Genomic DNA, 24,775 nt, shown 5'->3' on the forward strand with positions numbered 1-24,775 from the left:
GATAAGCTGAGGGACAGCCCAGCTTCCTGGGTGTAACTACTCAAAGCCTGAAATTCAATCTGTGGGGACCAAAAAAAACCCCAGACAGACAGAAAGAACATTCTGTTTATGTGCAGAAGCTTATTCTACATTCTAAGCTACAGAAGATCTTTTTAAAGAAGCAACATTCAATTTGAGATGCATCCAAGCTTTATGAGCTAGGAAAATTCATATACCAAACTAGCTAATTACAAATTTTGGCATCATCCCTACACTTTGTTACATTATTAAAATCAATGCATCACCATGGAAACCCTAGAGCTATACTAACCACTAATCTAAGCAACAACAGTAGTATAATATCTTTATTAGGACTAAGAAAGTCACAAGCTAGCTTTGCTTCACAGCCCTCAGGCTAGACGCTAAACCAAAAAGGTGGGGGAGGGGGGCAGAAATCAGAGAGAAAGATGTTGCTGGTAAAGTGCATGATGAAAGCTCCATCCAAAATACATAATAATCTTAAAGTGTGCTCTGGAAAGCTCTTTGACTAATTAAGTTTATACCCAAAGCAAAAGATTTTAGGTTGCATCAAAGCATACTAGTGTAAGAAAAGCAACAGCCTTTCTCTCTTTTATATTTTCAAAGTCCATAGTTATGTGGTCTGTCTCTAGAACCAATAGTAACACAAGGATCCATTGCAAAGCAAACAGCAGAAGTAAATGTGCTCCACTAATGCTATTTCCTAGCAGCACATTTGATGACATTAAAGTCCAAAAGTAGAGTTGTGCTGCCCCCCACCAAGTGTTAGGGTTCTGAAGTGTTTGAAGTCAAAAGACTGTTTTGACAATATGGCTCCGTAGAGATGAGAGCTCAAAGGATGTATAAAAGAGAAATGGATGACTCTGATCAAATGCTTACTTACATGTTTAAATGAGCTATGAGGTGCTGCTAGTGCTCCCGTATCTTCCAAATACTCATCCCAACCGAATTCGGTTTCATCCACACCAGATCCTGCATCTACAATAAACCAAAACCAGGATAACATTCTTTAGTGAAGAAATGTATTTGAAATCCCTTAGATGTGAGGGAATTTTTCCACATTGTTTCTGAAGAACCAGAGAGCATATTAAGAATCAGTACATTAAGAAACCGTAGTAAATCTGACTCAACGATTCAACAAGATAAAATACACCCCCTCAAAAAATAAATAAAGACAAGTATATGCAGTAACAGCATTGTGTTAGGGAAGAAAAAGAGGTGCTTTTACAATACAGATGCTGATTAGGACTATGGATTGGATTTATACAAACTTGCTGAGTCATGGTTTGGCAATACAAAGAGTGTCTAATTTTTCTGTACTCCCTTCTTCCCACATGATGACAAATATCAGTTTCTTCTGCTTTAGCTGGTCACAGTTTTCTGACTCATCTAAACTGGCAAACTATAACTTGTCCCCAGCAAATGAGAATTACAATCCATGAGTTAGTTCTTATAGAACAGAGAACTGAGCAAGTTCATAAAACGGACTTTTGTTGCTTCTGCTTTCCCTCTACACCCTCCCCACCCCAACACTCCTGACAATCAGGAGCACTCACGAACAGCGTTGGATGCAGTATATGTGGCTGCAGACAGAAGACTGAATTAAAAGAAACTGTATCTTATGTAAGAAGTGTGGGTGGGTGGGACATATGTGAATTCCTTTCTGGCTGCAAGCTTTGTGCCACATCCCAGACTTTCAGGGATAACTTTGAGAAAGGGACACTGGAGGGTGACATAGCACAGGGGAAGGCCACAAAAATCACTTCCATGAAATTCCTAGATCAAGAGGGGCTGCAATAGTTAAAATCTTGTTTTAGAAAGTGAGCACAAACCATACTTTGCTAGTGTACATGTCAGAACAAGCTGTGATTTGTGCTGAAGATAAAATAACTACTTGAATCACAGCATGCAAGGGGCAGAGAAAAGAGCATGCAAGCATGAGACTCATTCTTGTAGTGTCAACCAAAGACAGTAGAAAGTCCAGTACCACCTTTAAGACTAACCAACTTTATTGTAGCATAAGCTTTCGAGAACCACAGCTCTCTTCCTCAGATGCAGTGATTCTCGAAAGCTTATGCCACAATGAAGTTGGTTAGTCTTAAAGGTGCTACTGGACTCTTTACTATTTTGCAACTACAGACTAATATGGCTAACTCCTCTGGAACCACAGACTGGGATCCACTGAAAATTGGCACTGATAGAAGAGATTTCTGTCAGGGAAGTACGACTGTCTCACCTCCCCCCTCCCACTGCAGCCCCAAATGCTGTCAAATTGCTGCCCGGGGGGGGGGGCAATACCCCCAGGAACAGCCTGAGTAGTGAGTGGGAGGGAACTGGCAAAAATACTCCCCTTTCACCTGTGTAAATCTGCTGAATCCAAACCGTGGTCTGGCTTAATGCCTGAACAAACTCTATGCCACCTGTACCAATACTACCAGTCAGCAGAAAGGTGAAATCTTGAATGCTGCTTCAGTGTGCTTAGCACCCAAGGGGACTTCTTCAGGGAAGGTTATTTAATGAGACAAAACACATGTCCCCACTACTCCACTTGAAGCCAGCTGGGTGACCTTGGGTGAGTCACAGCTCTTCTAGAGCTCTCTCAGCCCTACCCACCTCACAGGGTGTTTTGTTGTGGGGATAATAATGACATACTTTGTAAACCGCTCTGAGTGGGCATTAAGTTGTCTTGAAGGGTGGTATATAAATCGAATGTTGTTGTTGTTGTTATTATTCTCTCCATTGTTATACGGTCCTAAATGCTGTATAAAACCACAGAAAACTGACTCCAATTTCATCCAATTTAAAAAGATAGCATGAGACAACAGCAAAATGGACAGAAGAAATAGGAACATTCATATGAAGTTTGAGGTGGCAGACACTATGTAATTTCCAGATACATGAAGCTCCTAATTCTTCTCATTCACATTTAATTTGCAGCATATATCTATTACCAGTATGATACTGATTTAATGCCATACTGAATCAATCTTTGAAACAGAAATACAGCTCACTATACTCAATTGTGCTTTTTACTTTTTTTCTTTAATTATTTTATTAAAACAGAAAATAGCATTGAACTGTAGAAAGAATATCAAAAGCAGAATATATAACAGAATATTAAAACTACATAATATAACAGAAAGTTACATTAGAGATTAGATATATAACAGAATATTAAAACCACATATTTCTCCTCTCCATCTCCCAACTTATGTTAAAATACATTATACTCGACATTTTATGTTCAGTATTTTTTTAAAAAACTTTTCTTATCTTTCAGTCACATAGTCAAAAAAAACTTTTAAATTTTTCCTAAAATTTGCCTATTATACATATAATAGAGATCCAGTTTGGTGTAGTGGTCAAGAGCAGCAGGACTTTAATCTGGAGAACTGGGTTTGATTCCTCACTCCTCCACTTGAATCCAGCTGGGTGACCTTGGGTCAGTCACAGCTTTTCAGAGCTCTCTCAGCCTCATCCACTTCACAGGGTCATTGTTGTGAGGATTATAATAACACACTTTGTAAACCGCTCTGAGTGGGCGTTAAGTTGTCCTGAAGGGCAGTATATAAATCAAATGTTGTTGATAATTTAGCCACTGACACATAAACATACAATTTGTTCATCCATTCAGTCACGTCAGGACAAAGTTCAGCTTTCCATTTTGTTGCATATACTACTCTCGCTACTGTCACCATATATTTAAACAGTTCACTGTGTACTTTTGTAATATTACCTGGCATAATATCTACCAACCTATTTTTTGGATCTAGCAAAAAGAAAAGCTTTAATATCTTTTGTATCTCCATGTATTTTTATCCAATATTTTCTTGCTTTCTTGAAAGTCCACTGCATACGATAGAATGTTGTGTTCTTTACTTTCAAAGGCAGCAAGCAATGCTCTTAACTCCAATAATGTAACCTCCCAGCTGGGCTTCATGAGTCTGAGTCCCTGGGCAGTTTTATCCAGCTCAGATCCACTATTCAGATGTTCCAGTTACAATTTCAATTTGGTTATATAGTTTGTTTTTACAAATGACTGTATTCTTCTCTGTCACTCACATACTGTACTTACATAGTGCCTGGAGTGTGTTGAAGCATTATATGGGAAAGATGGAAGGTATTTTAGTTTATTATTTTTACAATATAACCAATCCACAGCCACTTAGGTAAGCCACAACTTTAGAAAAAATAAGATTCTTGCAAAATATTTTTGTAAAAAGAAATTAATATTTTTTTAAACACAGAGACAATTTAAAATGCCATGCTTATAAGTAACCTTTCCTTATCCTCAACTCCCAGATACTGCCTAATCAAAAGGTCTTACACAAACATTTTGACAGACCTCAGGAAAAAAGGAAGTTATGAACACTGTAACCTCCAAGAGGACAAAAGATGATAAAAGAGAAATATTCTCAACACACACTATTTTATTTCAGTTTATATGTCTTCATATAGAAGGATATGGGCAGAGTAGGTTCTCGTTACACACTTACAAACCCGAACTCTTATTTAAAAATATTTCTTCCAGCTCAAATGGTTTTGAGAGAGGCATAAAAATATGATGTAACAAATATTAAAGAATCACTAAGAGGAGATGGTCAGATTCTATGAAGGGATTTGTTGTTCTAGAAAACAAATTTAATATTCAAAGCAACCAAAATGTGAGAGAAACACATTATTAGAAAACCATGTTGCACTGTGCTTAGGAGATGTGAATTAATATATAATCAGGTCAACACATTTAATTCTGCACACAGTTTTCTGTTCTCCATGTCTGCATTTGTTATACTGCTTTGATAAATATATACATGTCTAGATGAGTATCAGGAAATTTAGTGTCAAGTATAAAACTCTATAGTAAGAAACTAAACTGCATCTTACTATGAGTAATATCTGACAAATAAATACTGGGTGGAGCTAGTTATTAAGCATGGTAGAACCATGAACAGCATGGTGTACTCAACTGTTTAAGGATGAACACTCTGTACTGTCGAAGGCTTTCACGGCCGGAGAACGATGGTTGTTGTGGGTTTTCCAGGCTGTATTGCCGTGGTCTTGGCATTGTAGTTTCTGACGTTTCGCCAGAAGCTGTGGCTGGCATCTTCAGAGGTGTAGCACCAAAAGACAGAGATCTCTCAGTGTCATTCACTGAGTGACACTGAGAGATCTCTGTCTTTTGGTGCTACACCTCTGAAGATGCCAGCCACAGCTGCTGGCGAAACGTCAGGAACTACAATGCCAAGACCACGGCAATACAGCCTGGAAAACCCACAACAACCATCGATGAACACTCTCTTTCATAAGAACAGAAGTAGACAGAAGTAGACAGAATGAAAGTCAAAATCCACCATTAATGAAACATCTTAATGCTTAGTGTGTCTAATTACAGCAGATTACATCACTCATATTAAATATATTGTAGTGTTACTTTTCTGCCAGCATATTTATTCCTTGAAAGAAACAGCTACATATGCTCACAATGAATAATTTTCATCAACTTTTCAGGTCACAGAATATGAAGTCACAATAAGCTTCAGCTACTTTTTATATGCTGAACTGAAGGTGTGCTTGTAGTCATAACAGAGGCATCACAAAATTTTAAGCTGTTAGGTACAATGCATCATCTATGCTGCATTCAATCAAAGATCTGTGATTAAGATTACATGTGTACAATGTACAAATTTTATTCCGAAAGTGATGCTACATATAAAGTGTGGACTTTAAAGAAGTGTATACAAATAAATGAAAGAGGGAACATATCGGGTCAAAACAATCTAGAATAGGCCTGCCCTTCGGACTGGTTAAAAGTTTAGTCAATTGATGAGCCAAATATATGAAAACGTATTTTTAAACCATTAACTTTATTAGAATAAAAAGATAAAATTGCTATGAGTTACTATAACTCTTTAACAATGTTAAGCAACATTTACATGTGAACTATTCGCTGAATTGATCTTGTCTTTGGCTCTTATCCTGGAATTCCAAGATCAGCTTACTATTACAAAATTTAAAAAATTAAAACAGAAATAAATCAAAGTTAATAGCTATTATTAAAATATTATAATACTGTTAAAAGGAGCCAGTTTCTAATGACAGTTGTGGCAGACAATCAACACAGTGGCCTTCTTGCCTTGACAATATTAACCAGCAAAACAATTGGTTAGACAAAACTGACACTAGAGGGGAAAGGATGGGGAAAGGTGGGAAACTTTGGATTCACTGCTAGCTAGTTGAATGGTGGTTTTGGGGGGCAGGGGGGAAGCTGTATGCATTACTGAGTGTACATGTAATGTAAGCAGCCATAAAGGATGAACATTCATCAAGAGAAATATCAGTAATAAACTGCCTGTATATGTAGTTCATTTTATCTTATGTACTTTTCACCAGTGGTTTATTCATGCCAAATTCACTTGTCCAGAATATATGAATAGCAGAGAAGATATTTGTTGAACCCCAGGCTCCATAACTGCAATACCTGTCTCCTGCTGCGGTTCTCCATTCATTTCCACAGCAATCTGGCTGTAATCCTTGGTAGTAGGAAGTTGCTGGAGCCGACTCAGTCACTGCCTTGATCTCATCTGTTCTCCACTCTTTGTTTCTATACGCTTCCAGTATACTTAAGAGAAAAACTGCCAAAAAAAATGCAACCATGTCATCTTCCATAAAACAAGATCCAGGAGAAAATAATGGCAAATATTTGACTAATTTTCCATTTTACTTACAGAAAATGTACCACTTTAACACAGTCTGGGAATATTGCTATATGAGGGCTTTGTTTAAAAAGTTGATGATTGCTTTATCATTCTCTTCTCTTGCCCTCCATTTAAAATTATCTTGCTTTATGGCACTCAAACAGGTTAACAATTAATTATCTCCTGTGCTATAAAAGTACCATAAGTCTGAGACATTATTTACAATAGTTATTATTTATAATAGCTTTAAGAAAAAATTAAGAAAAATGGCAACTTCCTTGATGTAGAGAATTTGCCTTCAGTGTTGTGTGTCAGACTGCATTTTTCTGTAACTGGGCTACAGTTACTGAGTGAACCAAACCACCGTAGGCCATAGCATTTGACTGTCCACTCATAATTTTCATTCAGCAAGATCTTTTAAAGCATCATGATCAACTAGTTTTAGGGGTATCATGGAATGGAGCCCCCCTCCCAAACTACTTGCTAAGATTGGGCAGCACATCATGTACTTGCCTATTAGGGTTACCAGCCTCCAGGTAATAGCTGGAGATCCCCCAGAAGTACAACTGGTCTCCTGGCCACAGAGATCAGTTCACCTGGAGAAAATGGCTACTTTGGGGGATGGACTCTATGGAATTATGCCATGCCAAGGTCCTTTCCCTCCCCAAACCCCTCTTTCTCCAGGTTTCTCCAGGTTTCACCCCCCATATCTCCAGGAATTTCCCAACTTGGAGCTGGAAACCCTACTGTTTATGTAGTGTGACTATCCAACATATGCCCTTGCCACTATAAAACACACAGTGTGCCTAATTAGGTAAGGCTAATGAGTATGCAGCTTTTCAGTTTAGAAAAAAATGCAGCTAAACGGGGGGACATGATAATAGTTAATAAAATTTACTCATGGGGCGTGGATAGAGAGAACTTTTTCTTCCTCACTTATAATACTAGAGGTACAATAAAGTTGATGGGCAATAGTCTGAGGACAGAATAAAGATAATACTTTGTTACTTAGTGAATAATTAAATTGTGGAATTCACCAGTGGACACAGTGATGGCCACAAGCATAGACAGCTTTAAAGGGGGATCAGACATATTTGTGGAGGATAGTGTCAGGAGGTTGGCATCTACCTTCCTCCCCCTGCCCCTTCCAGGGGAATGAGACAGCTGCAGTTTCTTTTCCCTTTCAGAGGATGTTTAGCCTGGAGTGCTGACAAATCGACCTTGAGTGCCTAGGTTCTCACAGGCCGAATGTCCAACCCCCAAGAAGAGGGGCCAGTACTTTAAACTACATGTACTACTGTTTGTTGATAATGTGTCATTCCTAACAACATCTTCATTATACCTTGAACTGGATTTTTATAAAAAATCTTCATTAAACCAACCAGTGGAGTATTTTGTAAAATATCTTGGCAGAGTCCTTACAGAGTTCCATCAAAAGCTAATAGTCAGGAATCGGATAACTAAAGGGAATCTCCACATCTAGAGGCCATAAACCTAGCCAATGCTAAGAAGCAATGTCAAGGAAGACCTCAATCTCTATGCCCCTTGTTGGCCCTCCAAAGACCAAAACTACATCCAAAACTACTGGATCAGATGGGACATTGGTCTGATCTGGGAGAGCTGCTCTTATGTTCTTACTGGGGCTTGGTTCTGAGCTAATTAGTTGTAAGCAAGCACAGGGTGCCATATTGTATAGTATCTGTGCTGTTCCCCAGTATGGAAGTTACGGTGAATTTGTAAGTACCTTAACTCTAGTATACTGTCCCTGCTTTTTCAAAAAAGAAAATCACTGAATTACATTCACCCTCTATGTTGTGATGGTGGCAAAACTTCATTTATTAAATTGTTGCCTTTCTATAGAAAGTACAACAGCAGAATATCTCTCTCGTTCAACATAAGAACTACAGTGAAAACGACCTTCAGAACTATTTGGGTGCTGAAAGACATCTTTTCCTAACACACAATGAGCTAATTTTAAAGGGTTTTAAGAAACTCTTATGGTGACAGTGCACCAATAAACCACTGGAACAGTTTTAAAAAACAAACCAAAAGAAAAATAACCTTTAAAAATAATCATATCCTCCAAACAGACTTTCCCCCTTACCACAGAGCTTCTCTTTGCTTTACTCACTAGTACTGTGCCTCTTCCATGCTGAATCAAGTATAGTTGTACTATAATTCAGGTGTGGTCATCTAAATACTTAAGCACAGGCACTCAAAAGCACAAGAAACAAATAACAATGCTGGATGCTGCTGACTGGCTGGGCACAAGACAGCTCTTGCTGGAATCAAAACTTAGTTTTTAAGGCGCTGCTAGACTTCTGTCTTATAGGGCATCCACTGGAAAAACTGGGAGAATGTTGCTCTAGACCTCCTGCTGACTAGTAGGAAATATATATGTCACAATATATTTTTAAAAATCAATATATTTAGGATTCTTCTCCTACAGATACACATGACCAGCAGCACTATCCTAAGCAAAATACACCCTTCTAAGTCCACTGAAGTCAATAAACTCAGAAAGGTATAACTCCGTGTAGGACTAAACTGCAGCAGTCCAAAATTGTTTCTCATCTGTTGCAGCACTGCTTGCACCTAAAAATATGATACTAATACCTTGAAATCAAAACACGTCTGAAATCTTGGACACAAGCAGCTCTTTGTATCACTTCAGCTACATTTTTCTATACAGGGCTGGGGTATCACTTTGCCTTGAATTTTTTTTCTGAGATAATTTAACTACCTAATTATCAACATAGTCAGTGATAACTGAATTCACACTTCAGGAAACTCGCTCCAGAGATCTGGCTGAATAGAGGGTAAATATGCAAAGTAAATACTTTAGTATTCATAAAAATTAACCTATCCCTCTTCAACAGCTAATTAACAGAAACCATACAGGATTCACAAGTGCCCAACAGTTGAATGAATGTTTTATTTTTGTTCTAAGACTCAATACAAACAATAAATTCACCTTGTCACCTATTTATGAATAACTATGATCACAAACAACTGAATGAAATTACAGGTTTCTTCATGAAAATATATCACACTGTGACAAGTTTATGGAATGATAATTAACCCCAATAAAATTGACTATATATGCCAAGACAGGTTAAAAAACCTCATATATTTATTCAGTGTTCATGCTAGTGTGCATATTCTTGTTGGGTAACAAATTAATTGCCAATTAATCAACTATAACAGGTAGAAACTTCAGCCTAGTGGAATTCATAGTGAGTATCAGATGGTTCCTGCAAGGATGTTAATATTCTCAAACCCAAAGGAATGGTTCCAGTGATCCACAGAAACAATGACCGTAGATTTTCCCCAAAGCCCCCCAACCCCCAGCTGTGCTTTCTAAGATGGTGCAGCTCCTAGCCCACTACTACTCAAAGCCGGTCTATGGTCCGGCTCCCTCAGCTGCCAGTCTGAACCGAGTTTGAGAAACAATAGTATAATTTAAAACTGAGACCAGAATTCCACAAAGAATAATTATCAGTTGATAAAGTCGACAGTAACATGTTTTCAGCCACACATCATATAATATTGATAATTATTCTATATACGTTTCACTTTAAACCTCCCCCCCCCCAAAAGCCCTAACTAAAGCATTTTCTGTGCATGAACAGCAAATACACCCTTTCCTTTTCACCTAGCACTGCAGCACAGCCACTGAGGCCAGAGTGGGCAGCACCATGGCAGGGCAAGCAACCACAGAACTACTCAGCACAGCAGCTCAGCAAGCCAAGCGGAGCCATCCTGAGCCACCCAGCACCATGGTGATGCCCGGGCACAGGGTGGATTTGATTTAAATCAAACTGATTTAAATCACGATTTAAATCACTAGTCATTAAGGCTTGATTTAAATCATAGTTTTCTACATAAAGACTAATTCTTGCTGGTATAACTTTAATATGCAAGTAGATGCCTGCCTTACCGATAGGTAAAGGAACTTCATTAAAGTATTCCCAAACTGGGTCTCTTTTACAGCCTGCTGCCATTATAGGTTTTTTCCTCCAAGGAAAGAATGTGATAAACCTCAGGTCATACATACAAAAGATCCAAAGACTTGTGCAGGATTGTGCTCAAAAAGTTTCACTTTCATTTTGTACTGCTTGCCCTTCCCTCCTCACACTTAGTTTCTTCTTGTGCAGATCTATTCCACTCCAAACAATCAGAAAAATATTGTTTCTATTCACTGAACTTCTTGAAACTTAGCACTGGAGGGGTTGATTCTGTCTTCATAGGTTTGTAGAACAATAGGATTAAGGTCTTTTTCTCAACTCTGTTCATGTTATAACATTTTTGCTGTGAAGAAGAGGCATGTGATCTCTGCTGAGCTGACACAAATTCAGTTTTGAGAACTGCAAAACCAAGCATCTGTGATAATATCTTGTAGGCAGAGAAACTGCCCAATAATCTTACAAAAACCTCTGGAAGAGCATGACATTGTGAATGGATTAATGGAATTTATTTACCAAAAAAATTAAACATATACAGCCTTATTCTACATAATTAAAAACTAATCTTTATTTCATGATGGAATAACCTTTGGATGGTAATATATTTTCCTCAAAAAGCATTATATTTAAAAAAATCCAATTTAAATCAAAAAAATCTGATTTAAATAAAAAATCCGATTTAAATTTTTAAAAAATCCAGTTTTTTAAAAAAATTTTTAAAAAATCATTGATTTTTATCCACCCTGCCCGGGCAGTATGAGCCATGACAGAACCACTCAAAGAAAGGTAAGGAATGGGGGATGTTTTGAAGGGAGGGAGGGAAAGGGTAGGAAGGGGGAAAGGGGGAGGGGAGAAAGGGTAGGAAAAGGTAAGTGTCTTTGAAAGGGAGGGGGTAAAGGGTCTTTGGGAGGTAACAAGAGAAACAGTGAAGGGGGCCTGAAGGGGCACAAGCAACAAGGAAGCATGGATGTGAGGACAGTAATAGGGAAGGGTAGAAGGGACAACTGAGGACACAATTATCTCTGCAATTTTGTTGTGGGGGCCCGCTGAATTTATACATGTTTATCATTTGGGACTCTGTCTGAACACCCACTGATCTGAGAATGTAAGTACTAATATTATAAATTTTAATGATTACTTTCTTTCCTACCCTGCTATATCCTTTAGAGACGAATGAGCACCCACACCTATACCCAAATAGACAATCTCAGCTTGCTCCATATCTATATATCAGTCCCTGGCATACTGGGGGAAAATGCCAGTCTGCCACATCATATAGTTTGAGAAGCAGTGTCCTAGCCAATGTAAAGGGGGCAAAAAGAAAAGGGAGAAAGCGTGGAAGATCCTGCTGACTTACTGGCATTAATCTAGCAGCAGCTGAAACCCATCAATGCTAACTTTCCAGCCCTCTCCTTCCTGCAGGTATTTAGGCTGGGTGGGGTCATAACCATGGGCCTTTGGAAATCTTTCCAGGGGGCTGAAAGGGCTACTTGTCAAGCAAACTACACCAAAATTGCAGAAAGCTGAGCCCTGCCTGTCTATCAAAGACCCCCAAGTTTTAAGTTAATTGGACTAAAGGGTACAGTTCTACAGGCCCCTGAACAAGCTTCCCTCAGCCGCTCTCCATTGTTTCCTATGGGGGAAAAAAATCCAAGTTTTTTTCCAGGACACAGGAAGCAAAACACAATAGCAAACAATGACCAACACCCCCCCCCTCCAATGAAAATAGAGTCAACAAAGACCAACAGAACCAATGTCAAGCCAGAGAATCCCACCACAACTAAACTGAAACAAGGGACACTGTTAAAAGCCCAACAGAACCAGTGTCATTCAAAGATCCCAGGCAAAACTAAGGGGCAATGCAAGCCCAATAGAACCAATATCAAACCAGAGAATCCCAAGCATCCCATCTAGTAAACTGGTAATACCAAGGCAGCAGCCAGACTTGGCAATGGCATATGGCAAACAAGAAATGCTGAAACAGACACATGCACAGTAATGCTGCCTCCATACCCCTCCTCTTGGGAAACCTTGCAAGGGCAGTGGTGGAGAATAGAACAAGCTGCTGTAGCCTTTAAAATGAGATACCTGGATATTCCCAAACATATCAGGATTATTTGGGACTAGCAACAAAGCCCGTTGTGGGAAAAAATACAACAGGGAAGGCGGGCAGGCAGGCATTCTCTCATCCTCCTCCGTCACTAATCCTGGCTGGATAAAGGTGGGGGGGGGGGGAGCAGGCATGGCCACCTCCTACGCACTTGATCCCAGCCAAGTGAAGGGGGGGATGAGCATTGCCACCTGCTCTGAGTCTGATCTCAGCTGAGTGAAAAAGGGGAGAGCATTGCCTCCTGCTTCACACCTGTTCCCAGCTGGGTGAAGAAGGGGTGGGCATTGCCTCCTGGTCTATGCATGAAGTGGTGAAGTGTGGGGGGGATTACTGCCTGCTCTGTGCCTGATTCCAGCAGTTTGAACAGGGGGAGGGCACTGCCTCTTGCTCCGCAACTGATTCTGGCTGGGGGAAGGCAGGGGGTAGGAACTGCTGCCACCTGCTCCGATCCTGATCCCTGCTGGGTGAAGTCGGGGCGGGGCAGGCATAACCTCCTGCTCTGCACCTGATCCAGGCTGGGAAAAGGGGGGACAAGCATTGCCTCATGTTCCGCACCTGATCCCAGCTGGGTGAGGGGGGGGGCGGGCACTGCCACCTACTCCGCTCCTAATTCCAGCAAGCAGAGGGCAAGCATTGCCACCTGCTCTGCTCCCGATCCTGGCTGGTGAAGGCAAGGGGCAGGCAATGCCACCTGCTCCATGCCTTACCCCGACCTGGTCTTCCCGCTGTGGCATGCTCTCTGGAGGTCTGGCTGCCTTGTCTGGGCTTCCCTCCACAGCAGTGCCCTCTGGAGGTGCACCAGGGTAGGAAGTGAGTTGTCTTGAATATGCTTAGCCTTTTATATAGTAGGATTGTAAATACCAGTTTATCCAGATATACCCGAATAAACCAGATATGCCCAAATAATACCAAATAGGTATTTGTGGAGTATATATTCAGCTTGGGAAAACCAAATGGCACACTCCTAGATACTTGCCTCCTCTGGGTGAGAAATTAAGTGATTCAAAAATTAGAGCATGGGTTTTTCCCCCATCCAGGGTACAGCTAAAGTAATCTATAGTGTTTTTCTATACATTGCGTATCTTTATAGAGCCAACCCCTCTCACAGCAAATAACTTAATTTCTTTGCAGAAAGTTACAACTTTATGTGTTTACCAAAATTTAGGGCACTAAATACAATAATATATACAGAAAATTCATACCACAATACTTTACTTCAATCTACTCAATTTTGCTCCATGTATTTTCAATGACACATGATGGGAATGATAACATAACCTCTAGATGGAAAGTTATATAATTATTGAACATTCCACAGAGACTAGAAAATGGAGTTTATTTTAGGTTCATTGGCTTGTTTTGTTTTTGAAAGTACAAAATGTATGAGACTGATAAATCTTAGTATTATTATATAGTTGTGCACTAAAAGTTAACATAAAAAAGCTGCTAACCAGAAAAAAAATTCAAATTGCTATTTAAACTGAGATCGGACTAGAGTCTGGAAAGAAGCCTGAAATGACAATTATTATGGTATCTATTCCCCAAACAGTCTGAATTTGTTCTACTAAATCACCTGTCTATGCCCTATTTGAATACTGCTTTTACAAAACAAAATAATATGCATTAGTAAAAAGAACTCCACTTGCTTGTAGAAGGGATATTTTAATGTTAGGCTATCATCTGGGAATCCCTTTGACTTGTTTAATTATTTAGAGAAGTTGACTCCTAGGCAAGAGAATAGAGTAAGAGACCTGGAAAATCTCTCTCTGCCTAGGTCAGTCTCTCTGCCTAGGACTGACTGGGGCACACATTGGCAACAGTACTATGTGTACTAAATATGAACAAACAAAACATTTATTCAAGTTAAGACTTTCCACTGCTGCAAAATACTTCTATTTATTGAAGATATGCATGTTACTTAGAAGTAAGTCCTATTGATTTCAATTTGTTACTCATTGACTTGGGAGTAAGTCCTATTGAGTTCAGTAGTTACTTCTGAGTAACATATATAATACTAGTGTGATACCCGTATTCGCTATGGTATTTAACTACTTTAAATCCAGTTATAATATAATAAAGTGGAGCATGTTGATGCCGAAAACCAATGAAGTGAATTTTGAAATGTAACATTTATTGAAGAGATTTTAAAAGAAAAGATTGTAGTGCAATAAATAAAGTGAAAAATATGTACAACCAGGTATGTTTTTCTACTGAAGGACCTCTTTGTAGACCACATCAGTGATTTTCCCCTCAGGTGATAGGATTCCCGGGCTGCTGGGTGAGATCACTCTGGAGCAGGCCATGTAGAACTGCCCACGTGAGAAGCAGTCCTCCCTCAAGTCAAACGACGTGCGTATTTCTTTGCCACATCTCTAAGTTACTTGCTCCTTTTAGCGTCGAGGTATCTTGCACGTCAGCCAGGAGGCTTCTTGGGGGCAGTAAGAAATGACGGCTCCAAGAGGAATGAGATGGAGTTGGACTGAGGGAGGGGTGGTGTGATGGGCACTTTGGCAGGTTCATGTGAGAGGTTTGCATCGAAATGGCCCCTAGAAAGGTCATGCAATATCTCCACATGGACATTTAAAAACTCAGTTGCCGTACTGACTTTTATATAAAATCCCTACTCAGGAGTCTGGTGCTGTCTTTCTTCAACTGTCGGCAATGTCCTTTACCTGATTTTTACCTCAGAAAACAGAGATCCTGACCAATCAGAGAGAGGGGGGTCCAAGCAGGCAGGAGCCTGCCAGCCACATAGAAAAGCCAGGCCCCACAGGGAGATTATGCTGTCAAGGAAGTGGAGTGGGATAGCAGATCTCGCATAAGTTGAAGGTCTTATGTTCACCTCTCCCCATGCATTCAGCTGCTGTACCTGCATATGCTACACACAGCTCAAACCAAAAAAAACCCTGCAAGACACCCGGTCTGACGCTTTCCTTTCCACTGCCTATCAAGGCGCAATGCATGCAAGGATTTCATCTTGTCTCATCAAGATGAGAAACAGCTGCTGCTGGGGTAGCGCAAGTGATTTTTATGGAAGAAATAGCAAAAGATGCCTTTAAAAGCCTCTCTGTCTCTCATGTCTTGAATAAACTTACTAAATCCCAATTTTTACCAAAAGACTAATGGCTTTTCATGTAGTACATACCAGTCTGGCCCCTTTCATGCTAATAGAACAGGGATTAACCAACAGAATGGTGACAAGGCAGCAAGATTCAAGAGTGCTGATTGGTTCATGTATTTATGATGTTAGAATTGCAAAGAGAGGAGGAGCCAGAATGTTCTGTGGCAGTTGACAAAGGCCCAGCAGTGGGAGAGGGAACAGAACAGCATGAATAAAAGTTTGCTATTTGGGAAAAGAACGTGTCCTAGTAAATGGGGCCGGACTGTAAACTGAGCTTTATCTGGGAACAAATCTCATGATATTTTTAATTTAAACCTTGTTTATTTATAAAATAAATATAAAACATGGAACCAATAGAGATCGTCCGAAAACTGTTTACTTAATAGTTCAGATGGTGATGCAATTTTACACTCCCTCTTAAAAATGATATTGAAAATATTTCATTAAAATTTTGGACTATGGAAAACACTGCAATAAATAATATAAATAGGACTGGTCAATTAACCAGAAAAAGATTAGCTTGGTTGGTGTTTTTAACAGCAGCTTGGCATGGAAGATGAAACTTTTCAGACAATGGAAATTAACATTATCATTTGTGAATGGCAGCAAATCAAGATACTGTTAAAAGTTCAAGTCTAAAGGCTGGTTGAAATGTTGGTAACACTAAGTGGTATTAAAAAGAAAAACTGGTGTTGGGGATAGCTCTTAAAACAGACCACAAAATAATCTAGCAAAAAACACACAGCTCATACAAGCACAAAATATTGCACCACAACCAAGAATTCTATTACTTTTAACTATTCAGCCCTGTGTTGTATTCTTTGAGTTCTGAGCAAACTGTTGTTGCAGAAAATACTTATTAGCATAATGGAAGATTTGTATTAACTTATCGTGAAGCTTCCTTTCTCGGTGGTCCGGGAGTGGAGCAGTCCTTACTTTTGGGATATAGCTCCTCCTCTCCAAAGGCAGGGTCAGTCAGCTGATTTTGATCCCAGAGGGGAGGGGCTTGTCCCTGGAATCACCAGTCTGTTCCCAAGCCCTGACTCCCCATCACGATACCAGACGGGAAAATAATAACTCCCCTCATTTTTTTTAATAGAAAGATCCTTCCCTTGAATCCACTGGGAGGAAGACTAACGTCCTAACTCTTCATCCAATCCTAGAAGCCACCCCGCAAGAAACTCAGGTGGGCAGGACTGCCCCACTCCTGGACCACCGAGAAAGGAAGCTTCACGGTAAGTGAATACAAATCTTCCATTCTCCGGTGATCCTAGGAGTGGGGCAGTCCTTACTTTTGGGAGATACAAGAGCAGTGTACCCCAGGGTGGGTAGTCCAGCTTCCAGGCCTAGAGGGTTTGTAGTAGTATCCTCCTGCTAAAGGTTGTCTCTGGGGAAGACAACTTATCTATCCTATATTTCTTGATGAGAGAATATACTGATTTCCATGTGACCACCTTATTGATCGTTTCTAACGACTAAAGGATTTATAGGCTGCCTGTGTCGCTGTTTCCCTTAGTGAGTGACATCTATGGGCATCTCCAGAACTCTGGCTTGACATGCCAGAATTATGTACCTTCTGTTTCACCTACTTAGCCAAGAAAAGGACACTCTGGGTCCCAAGAAGGACCTCCTGCAAACATACAACTAGCGTCCCAGACTTCTGGAACACTGTTTAGTCCTGCCCAAGTGGAATCTCACATCTCTACATATATCAAGGTAGTGAGATTTATTTATTTATTTATTCATTTTCTTGCCATGCTTTGGATTAGATTAGAAGGAGGGAAGTACTATCTTTCCTGTCCTATGAAAACATGAAGTTCACCTTTGGAAGAAAGTTGCTTTTGTTCATAATTTGCTCTACCATATTGGAGGAAAGGGCATGGCTCTCTATCTACTGCCAGTGCCATGCTTGAAAGATTCTTCAGGTTTTGAGACCATGTCTTTCTGGACCTGAAGGTTGCTATTAGCATCACTTCTGCACTTTACTGTGTGATCTTCTGAACAGCTCTATGCAATAGCTGTACTGTGGAAGACATACAGGATGTGTGAAGGCAGCTTGCTGCTCACATCATCTATCCCTATGGTTTGAGGGTTTCTTCTCCTTATGCCTTGTTGAAAACTGTGGTAGACCAGTTGGGGAATCTCTCTGGATAGCATCCATTCTGCTTGATTCATCACTCTCTGGCTTAGCCAGTCCACCTCAGAGTTGTCCTCTGTATAAACATATAGTGACCTGTGGGAAGATTCTGAGATTCCATCACACCATGTCTGAGTTCCAAAAGGTTTACACTGTTGATTATTTGTCCTTCAGCCAGATGTCCTATGCCATTCTTCCTTGGGATCCTTGGGTGTGGGAAAAGGCACCAGGTGGCACAGAATTGAATTCCACTGATCACATTATCCAACACCCACCTGTTTCTTACTACCAGTTGCCAAGGGTTTGCCAAACATTGTAAGTATCCCCCAAACACCATTGCACCTGCTGCCTTGGTGTGTATACACATTGAGTTCCCTTCTTTGGCCCTTTAGTATTCTGATTGGATTTGTTGAAGGAGAAGGTATTACTCTCCTCTCGATGGCTGGTCTACTTTCCTTTATTCAGAGTTTCTCCAGACAGGCTGATATCTTTGAAAAGAACCGCAGTTACTTTGGCTTTGGGGCAAATGGTCCATGTTCCAATTTCTAAGCTAAGTGTCATGTCTGGTTGCCTGAAAACCATGGTCCTTGTTGACCACAGCATAGCATATTGCCAGGGCTATTTTCCTAGTTTTGCTCTTTGGCAGGAGTTTACTGCTCACTGCAGCCAGGTCTGAGACACGAGAGAATGTGACTCTAGGAAGGAGTGGAGCTGTCACCAATGCTCTGAAGGATGTAGCAGAAACTTCCAATTTTCTGCGCATAGCCAGTTCAAACCACTTGATGCTGGAACCCTAGGTAGTCCGTCCTTGTCACCGGGCAGCACAGGATTAGACGGCAGGCTGGTTACCAGATCATCCACCAATGGCAGCTTGATCCTCTCAGTAACCCCTGGAACTAATGTATAAGACTTGGGGCGGGGGGGGGGGGGAATAAGAGTAGTTAGTTTTGCTAGAGTTTCCCTCTTAGACTTCTACAAGTATGAGAGACTACTGGAAGGGAATCCCTGATGGGGTTATTCCTGATTCTAGGGAAGAATCTCTCCAACCCCTTAGTCCTTAAGGGAGAAGACTCCAGGATCCTCATCAACTATGGGAACCTTCTAGGATACGGCTCCTAAGGAAGACCTGCTAGGGAATTTTCCCTTCTTTTAACAGCTCCCCTTTCTACTTGGCTGAGGGAGAAAAGTGGTAACTCAGGGTCTTCAGGTTTAAGGCTTAACCGAGATATGTGCTCTTAATAGCCCTTGCCTCCTCTTTAATCTGGGAAGGGGCACCCCTTTACCTATCTGGAGTCAGACCCCCATACTGGAATGCCTCCCTTGCCCATCTGAGAGTCTAGCCACTAGACTATTTATTGGTGTGCCCTCTTTAAATTCCTTATTTCCATCCTGGGCCATGCCAGTTCATTTGTTAAATAGTAACTATGGCTGAGACTGTGTAAATAGGGGACATGTAATTTCTTTCCCCTTAGAGGTGGAAAATGTAATCCAGTCATAGTTGCCTCTGCAACACTGGTCTTTTAGGGAGGTCTCTCATCCAATTGCTAACCAAGGCCAACCCTGCTGAGGTACTGAGATCTGATGAGATCTGGCTTGCCTGGACTGTGATATCACAGTCAGGGGCTGCGATAAGGTCAGAATCATCATTATTTCCCCAGAACTGCTAAGTAATTGAGACTTTTACCCAAGGTCAGCCACCGAGTTCAAGTAATTATGGGACTTGAACCAGCAGGGTAATGATTCATGGCCCAGCACTTAACCACAACATTACAGCAACTCATTTCAGGCTTCCTTGCCTGGTAGATGCAAACCCCAGACCTTCTCCCTTTCACTAGTCTCTTGAGACGCCTGGGAGTAGGCCAAGGCCTGGGAGTTGGGCAAGTTTAGGCTGCAGGCTTGTACTCTCTGAGGCCTGGAAGGAGGCTAGCCCTGCCTTTGCTGACTTACCACCAGCAGAAAATTTTCAAGGCATTCTTGCCTGACGGGTCCATGCCCTTGGGCTTTTTCTCTTTCACTGGCCTGTTGAGAGGCCCAGGAGGGACTGAGGCCTGGGAGTCTAGGCCACAGGCTTATGCTCTTTGAGGCCTGTGAGGTGGCTAGGCCTGCCTTTGCTGACGTTCTGCCAACAGAAATTTTCCCACCAAAAGGAGAAATGAAAGTGAAAGGGCACCTCACAAGTCCCGGCAGAAAGGAAAGAGAAATAAAGGAGGGCTCCCTTTTATTTAGGGCGAGCTGGCTCTGAGGCTTCTGCTACTCTTTTCTCCTCCCTCCTTCCTTTCGCTGCCCCCGTTACCCGCAGGTTCAGTCTTACTGCGGTTCAGTTGAGGCTGCCAGGGTTGGAGCAGGTCCTCTGCTGCTGCTGGAGGCTGCTCCTTCCAAGCCTGAGTGAGTTCCTGATAATATTGGTCTCTACAACAGGCTAACGGGGACTCAAACACCACACCCTCTGGCCGTCTGAGGGGGGGGTTCCTCACAACCCGAAGGTGGGGAACCTCGATGGAGTTTTGTGGTTGTGGCCGTGGAACCTAGGAGCAATCGAGGGCCATCGGCTCTAATGCTTGCCATCGATCTGAGCGAAATGGGGGTGGGATAGGCGGTAGGGCCTTTCCTTTCCCCTGTGAGCTCCACACTGCCTGCGGCCTCGGCCTCCCTGAGTACTGGGATCGCTGCACTCTGCAGAGTGTTGTCGAAGACGTCCTGCTTGGATGGCAGGGCCAGAAAGACTGGTGATTCCAGGGACAAGCCCCTCCCCTCTGGGATCAAAATCAGCTGACTGACCCTGCTTTCAGAGGAGGAGGAGCTATATCCCAAAAGTAAGGACTGCCCCACTCCTAGGACCATCGGAGAATGTATACATTATTAGCATAATGTATGGAAACTATCTGCTAACAGAGTTGTAAATTTGTTGGAAATTTTGAAGCCATCGGGCGGAGTGGGGGGAGGGAGTTCTTTTTAAACAACCCAGAAAATGGGAAGAAATTTAAATATGTACAATTTTCTTATCGATCCTAAACCTTATTCCTTTAACAACATAAAATGCATCATTTATAACTTACTCAGCATCTAAAATTGTACTATTTTGCATGTTTATAAAATGCCAAAATACAAATGTGTTAGTTTCCTACAAGCAAAACTGCAAATATAACAATACTAAAGTGAGAGCGCACATGTGTACACACACCAAACTGCTGCACTCCATGCAATCTTAGTTTTTACACTGAAGCGGCAGAGGAAAACTGGTTAATGTGTATTATTATTCACACTCATTATGGCATATTTATTAATTGTGGACAAAATTAGTCACATTTAAACAATGAACATATCCACGAAAATACTTGTATTGCCTTCTAAAGCTGATTGTTTTCCAGTCTGTGGGTGTTTGTATCACAGTCCTTTGAGCTGCAAACCGGGCTTTTTTTGAGCCGGAATGCACCAGAACACCGTTTTGGCACCTCCAGCAAACAGTCACGTGACTATTGGCCCCACCTCAGCTCCCAAAGACTCCTACTCCCCAGCCGCCTCATTAACCGATCTCTTCCCTGGCCTTTCTCTCCCTCTTTCCATTTCCTTCCTTCCTTCCTTCCTTCCTTCCTTCCTTCCTTCCTTCCTTCCTTCCTTCCTTCCTTAGTTCTTCCTCCCCGCAGCCGCCACTCAGCTGTTTGGTAGGCTCAGCGCTCTGGCCATGATGCGGGGCTACTCAGGGCATCTGGTTCCTCTCCCTCTTCCATGTCATCCTTCGTTCCTTTCTTTCCCTTCCTCCCCCCTTTCCATGTTTCTCCTTCCTTCGTTCCTTTCTTCCTCCTTTTTCCTTCCAGCAGCTGCCGCTCAGCTGTTTGGGGGGGGGGGTCTGCGCAGGGGCAGCGGGGCTACTCCGGGTGCTTGGTTCCCTCCTCCCACTTCTCTCCTCCTTTCGCACCCACTGTGGAACAGTGGGTCCATGGGCACATCGAGCAGCGCTGCTGTCCCTGCTTTCATCCCCCTCACCTAGCCCAGCCTGCCCTGGCCCTGACCCCCAGCCATAGACCCCAACACCATCATCAAGGCCCTGCGGGGCATAATGGATCCAGTGCCGCAGGAGGCAGCTGAGAGGCAGCTCAATGAGGTGGGAGTGACAGCAGCCTGGTCCAGCCTGGGAGCACAGCAATGGGTGTAGCTCCCGCTAGGAGGCTGGCCACGTGTTGTGAGAGCTGGTCTTAGACCTGAGAAGAGGGCAGGGGACTGGGAGGTAGCCTTGCCCGGGGGTGGCCATGTGGGGCTGGGGGGACAGCACGTGTGCAGTCAATCGTGTGAGGGGAGGGGACTAGAGTGGCATGGAGGGGATGATGGATGTCACCTCCAGGCTGGGAAAGCGCTTGGGGAGGGAAGGTGGAGAGAGGATGCTCCCGTTTCCTCCTCACCTTCCTTCTCACGGAAAGGGGGAAGACAAAGCGCCGTTGAAGTGACTTGGCTTTGTTTTTATTTATTTTGGTGGGGCGGGGAAAGAGGTAATTGTTGTTTTCTGAAGTTGCTGGAGTTTTGGGAGCTGAGGCTTAATGGCTGGCTAAGGAGGACATAATCAAATCATTAAAATGAGGAAAAGGAAAGTGGGAAGAAAGTCAAAGCCGGGGTGAGACAATGAGCTTCCCTCTCCTCTGCTTTGCATGGGATCCTTTCATCCCTTGCTTGCTTGTCATCTGCCTCACATGTTGGGGGGGGGCAGCTGCTTCTGTATGCACATGCACACTTCGGTGTGTTGACCTGAAGGTTGGTCAGTGTGACCGTTGGGAGCACCGGTTGGTGCCTAGCCTGTGTGTCTCTGGCAGCGGCATGTCCTGCTCAAATGGACGAGCCCTGGGCAAGGCTTTGCTGGGCTGCCCTTGCCGCCCTCAGTGCTTTGAATGAGGTGGAGAGCCTTCCGGGTGGAGGGCAGTCACTGGCCCTGCTGGACGCCTGTGGGAGGTGTGAGCCATGCCTCCATGACTAGATAACCTTGGACACAACCCTATGATTCTAATAAAGAGTTCACTCTCCAGTGTTACTTAACACTGAAATCTAGTCCAGTTGCATTGCTCATTGGTTGTCTTATGCTGTCTGATTATCTTGAAATCTGCCTTGAGTCTCAGTGAGAAAGTAAAGTAAATCAGCTGCATAAAGCATGTGGGGAGTGTCTATGGGCTACAGAAACATGGGCTGAGGTGAAACAGGGAGCAACAGATGGAAAGGCAGCAGGTATGCATAGATCACAGTCTGAGAGCTCAACTATGGGGGGGGGGAAGTGTTTGGGTCCTGTCTCAATGTCTCCATGATCTTAAAACTCTCCAGTGTGAAAAAACCTGTGAAAATAAGGCTGTCTCTCTGCAGAGCAGGAATACCATACAAGAAACTTGTGGGACTTTAAATATGGGATGTTGAGATTTTGTGTACTGCAAGGAAACTAGGATTGACAGCCATAGTTTAAGCATCCTGTGTTGGAATAAGCATCAAGCAGGAAATTTTAGCAATGTTTGGATTTTGAGCTACAGATCTTAATGATTCTTGGTCCGGTGTTAATTCTTACTTCACTTCTGAGCTATGCTGTTATCTACAGTACTGCTTCTGAAGCTGCTGGGGATGCTAGATCAGTATTCCAAAAGTAAAACCAGAATGGTGGTGTTTGTAGGCTGTGCCTCTGTTTTAAGGGATTACTGGAGAAAACTGTTGCATTTGGTGAGGTGCACAAAGGAACATCCCAGTAAATCATTCACAGGTATCTTAGGGGACCCTTGTGTCACCAACATATTAATGGCACCCAGTACCAATGCCTCAGACAATCTCATTCAAAAGCCTTTTAATAAAAGGGATTCTGTTTTTGGAAAAGGCATGCTAAAAACTTGCAAGTTGCTGCTCACAAAGCAAATTTCTGGCTCAATATATTGCACTACTTAGAGGGAACATTGCTGCCAGGTAAGGGGTAGGAAGGTGAGCAGGCCCAAATCGAGGGAGCGCTCGGAGGTAGCTGCGCCCTGCATGATGACACCACTTCCGGGAAGCGATGTCACTTCCGGGAAGCGATGTCACTTCCGGAAGTGACGCCATTGTTTGTTTCCAGGGGCGCGCAAGCTTTGCACGCCCAGGTAATAATAGAGTTCCACCACCTCTTTTCCCAGAAAAAAAGCCCTGGCTGCAAATAGTGGCCGAAGAGGCCAGGTCAAGAGGATAACAGATTCAGGACAGTGGCTTCTATATCAACCAAGTTAAAACACAGTCACCAGAGGAAGGTAAATCCACAAGCAAAGGCAGTGTGATGCGCCCCTCCGGAAAATGGCCAGCACCCTCTTGGTGCAGAAATGCACCTAGGATTTTAGGTGTTATCTATGTCTACAGGATACAAAGGAATTATTCTCCAATCTGGCAGATGGTCCTAACCTAAAATCTTCATATTATTTATTTTATTTGACTTATATCCCGCCCTCCCCACGAATGGGCTCAGGGCGGCTCACATCATAATTAAAACACAAACATAAACAGTACACATAGACTACAATAACTAACACATTTGGTATAAAAACAACAAACAGCAGCAAAGCAAGCAGTGCAAGCAGTCCCCTGGCAGCAGCCTTGTAGGCTGGAGCAGGCAAGGGGTGGGGCCGGGCAGATGGAAAAGCCCAGCCTTTGATTGAAGAAGCTCCCTTGGCAGCAGCAGCACCAGCAGTGCAGGCAGACCTCTGGCAGCAGCCTTTGTAGGCTGGAGCAGGCAAGGGGCGGGGTGGG

The 24,775-nt window shown here is 42.4% G+C and overlaps 1 protein-coding gene across 1 annotated transcript in view; it reads right to left on the bottom strand.

Annotated features, from left to right (window-relative positions):
• Positions 1 to 24,775, bottom strand: part of SFMBT1 (Scm like with four mbt domains 1) — a 143,562-nt gene that overhangs the window by 57,413 nt on the left and 61,374 nt on the right. Inside the window, exons 2-3 of the mRNA XM_054978469.1 lie at positions 6,497 to 6,650; positions 902 to 996 (exon numbers count right to left, since the gene is read on the bottom strand). Coding sequence (XP_054834444.1) covers positions 902 to 996; positions 6,497 to 6,524 — 123 coding nt within the window. The 5' untranslated portion in view covers positions 6,525 to 6,650. The remainder of the gene's footprint in view (positions 1 to 901; positions 997 to 6,496; positions 6,651 to 24,775) is intronic.

The sequence above is a fragment of the Eublepharis macularius genome, chromosome 4, assembly GCF_028583425.1.
Source record: "Eublepharis macularius isolate TG4126 chromosome 4, MPM_Emac_v1.0, whole genome shotgun sequence".
Classification (NCBI taxonomy): domain Eukaryota; kingdom Metazoa; phylum Chordata; class Lepidosauria; order Squamata; family Eublepharidae; genus Eublepharis; species Eublepharis macularius.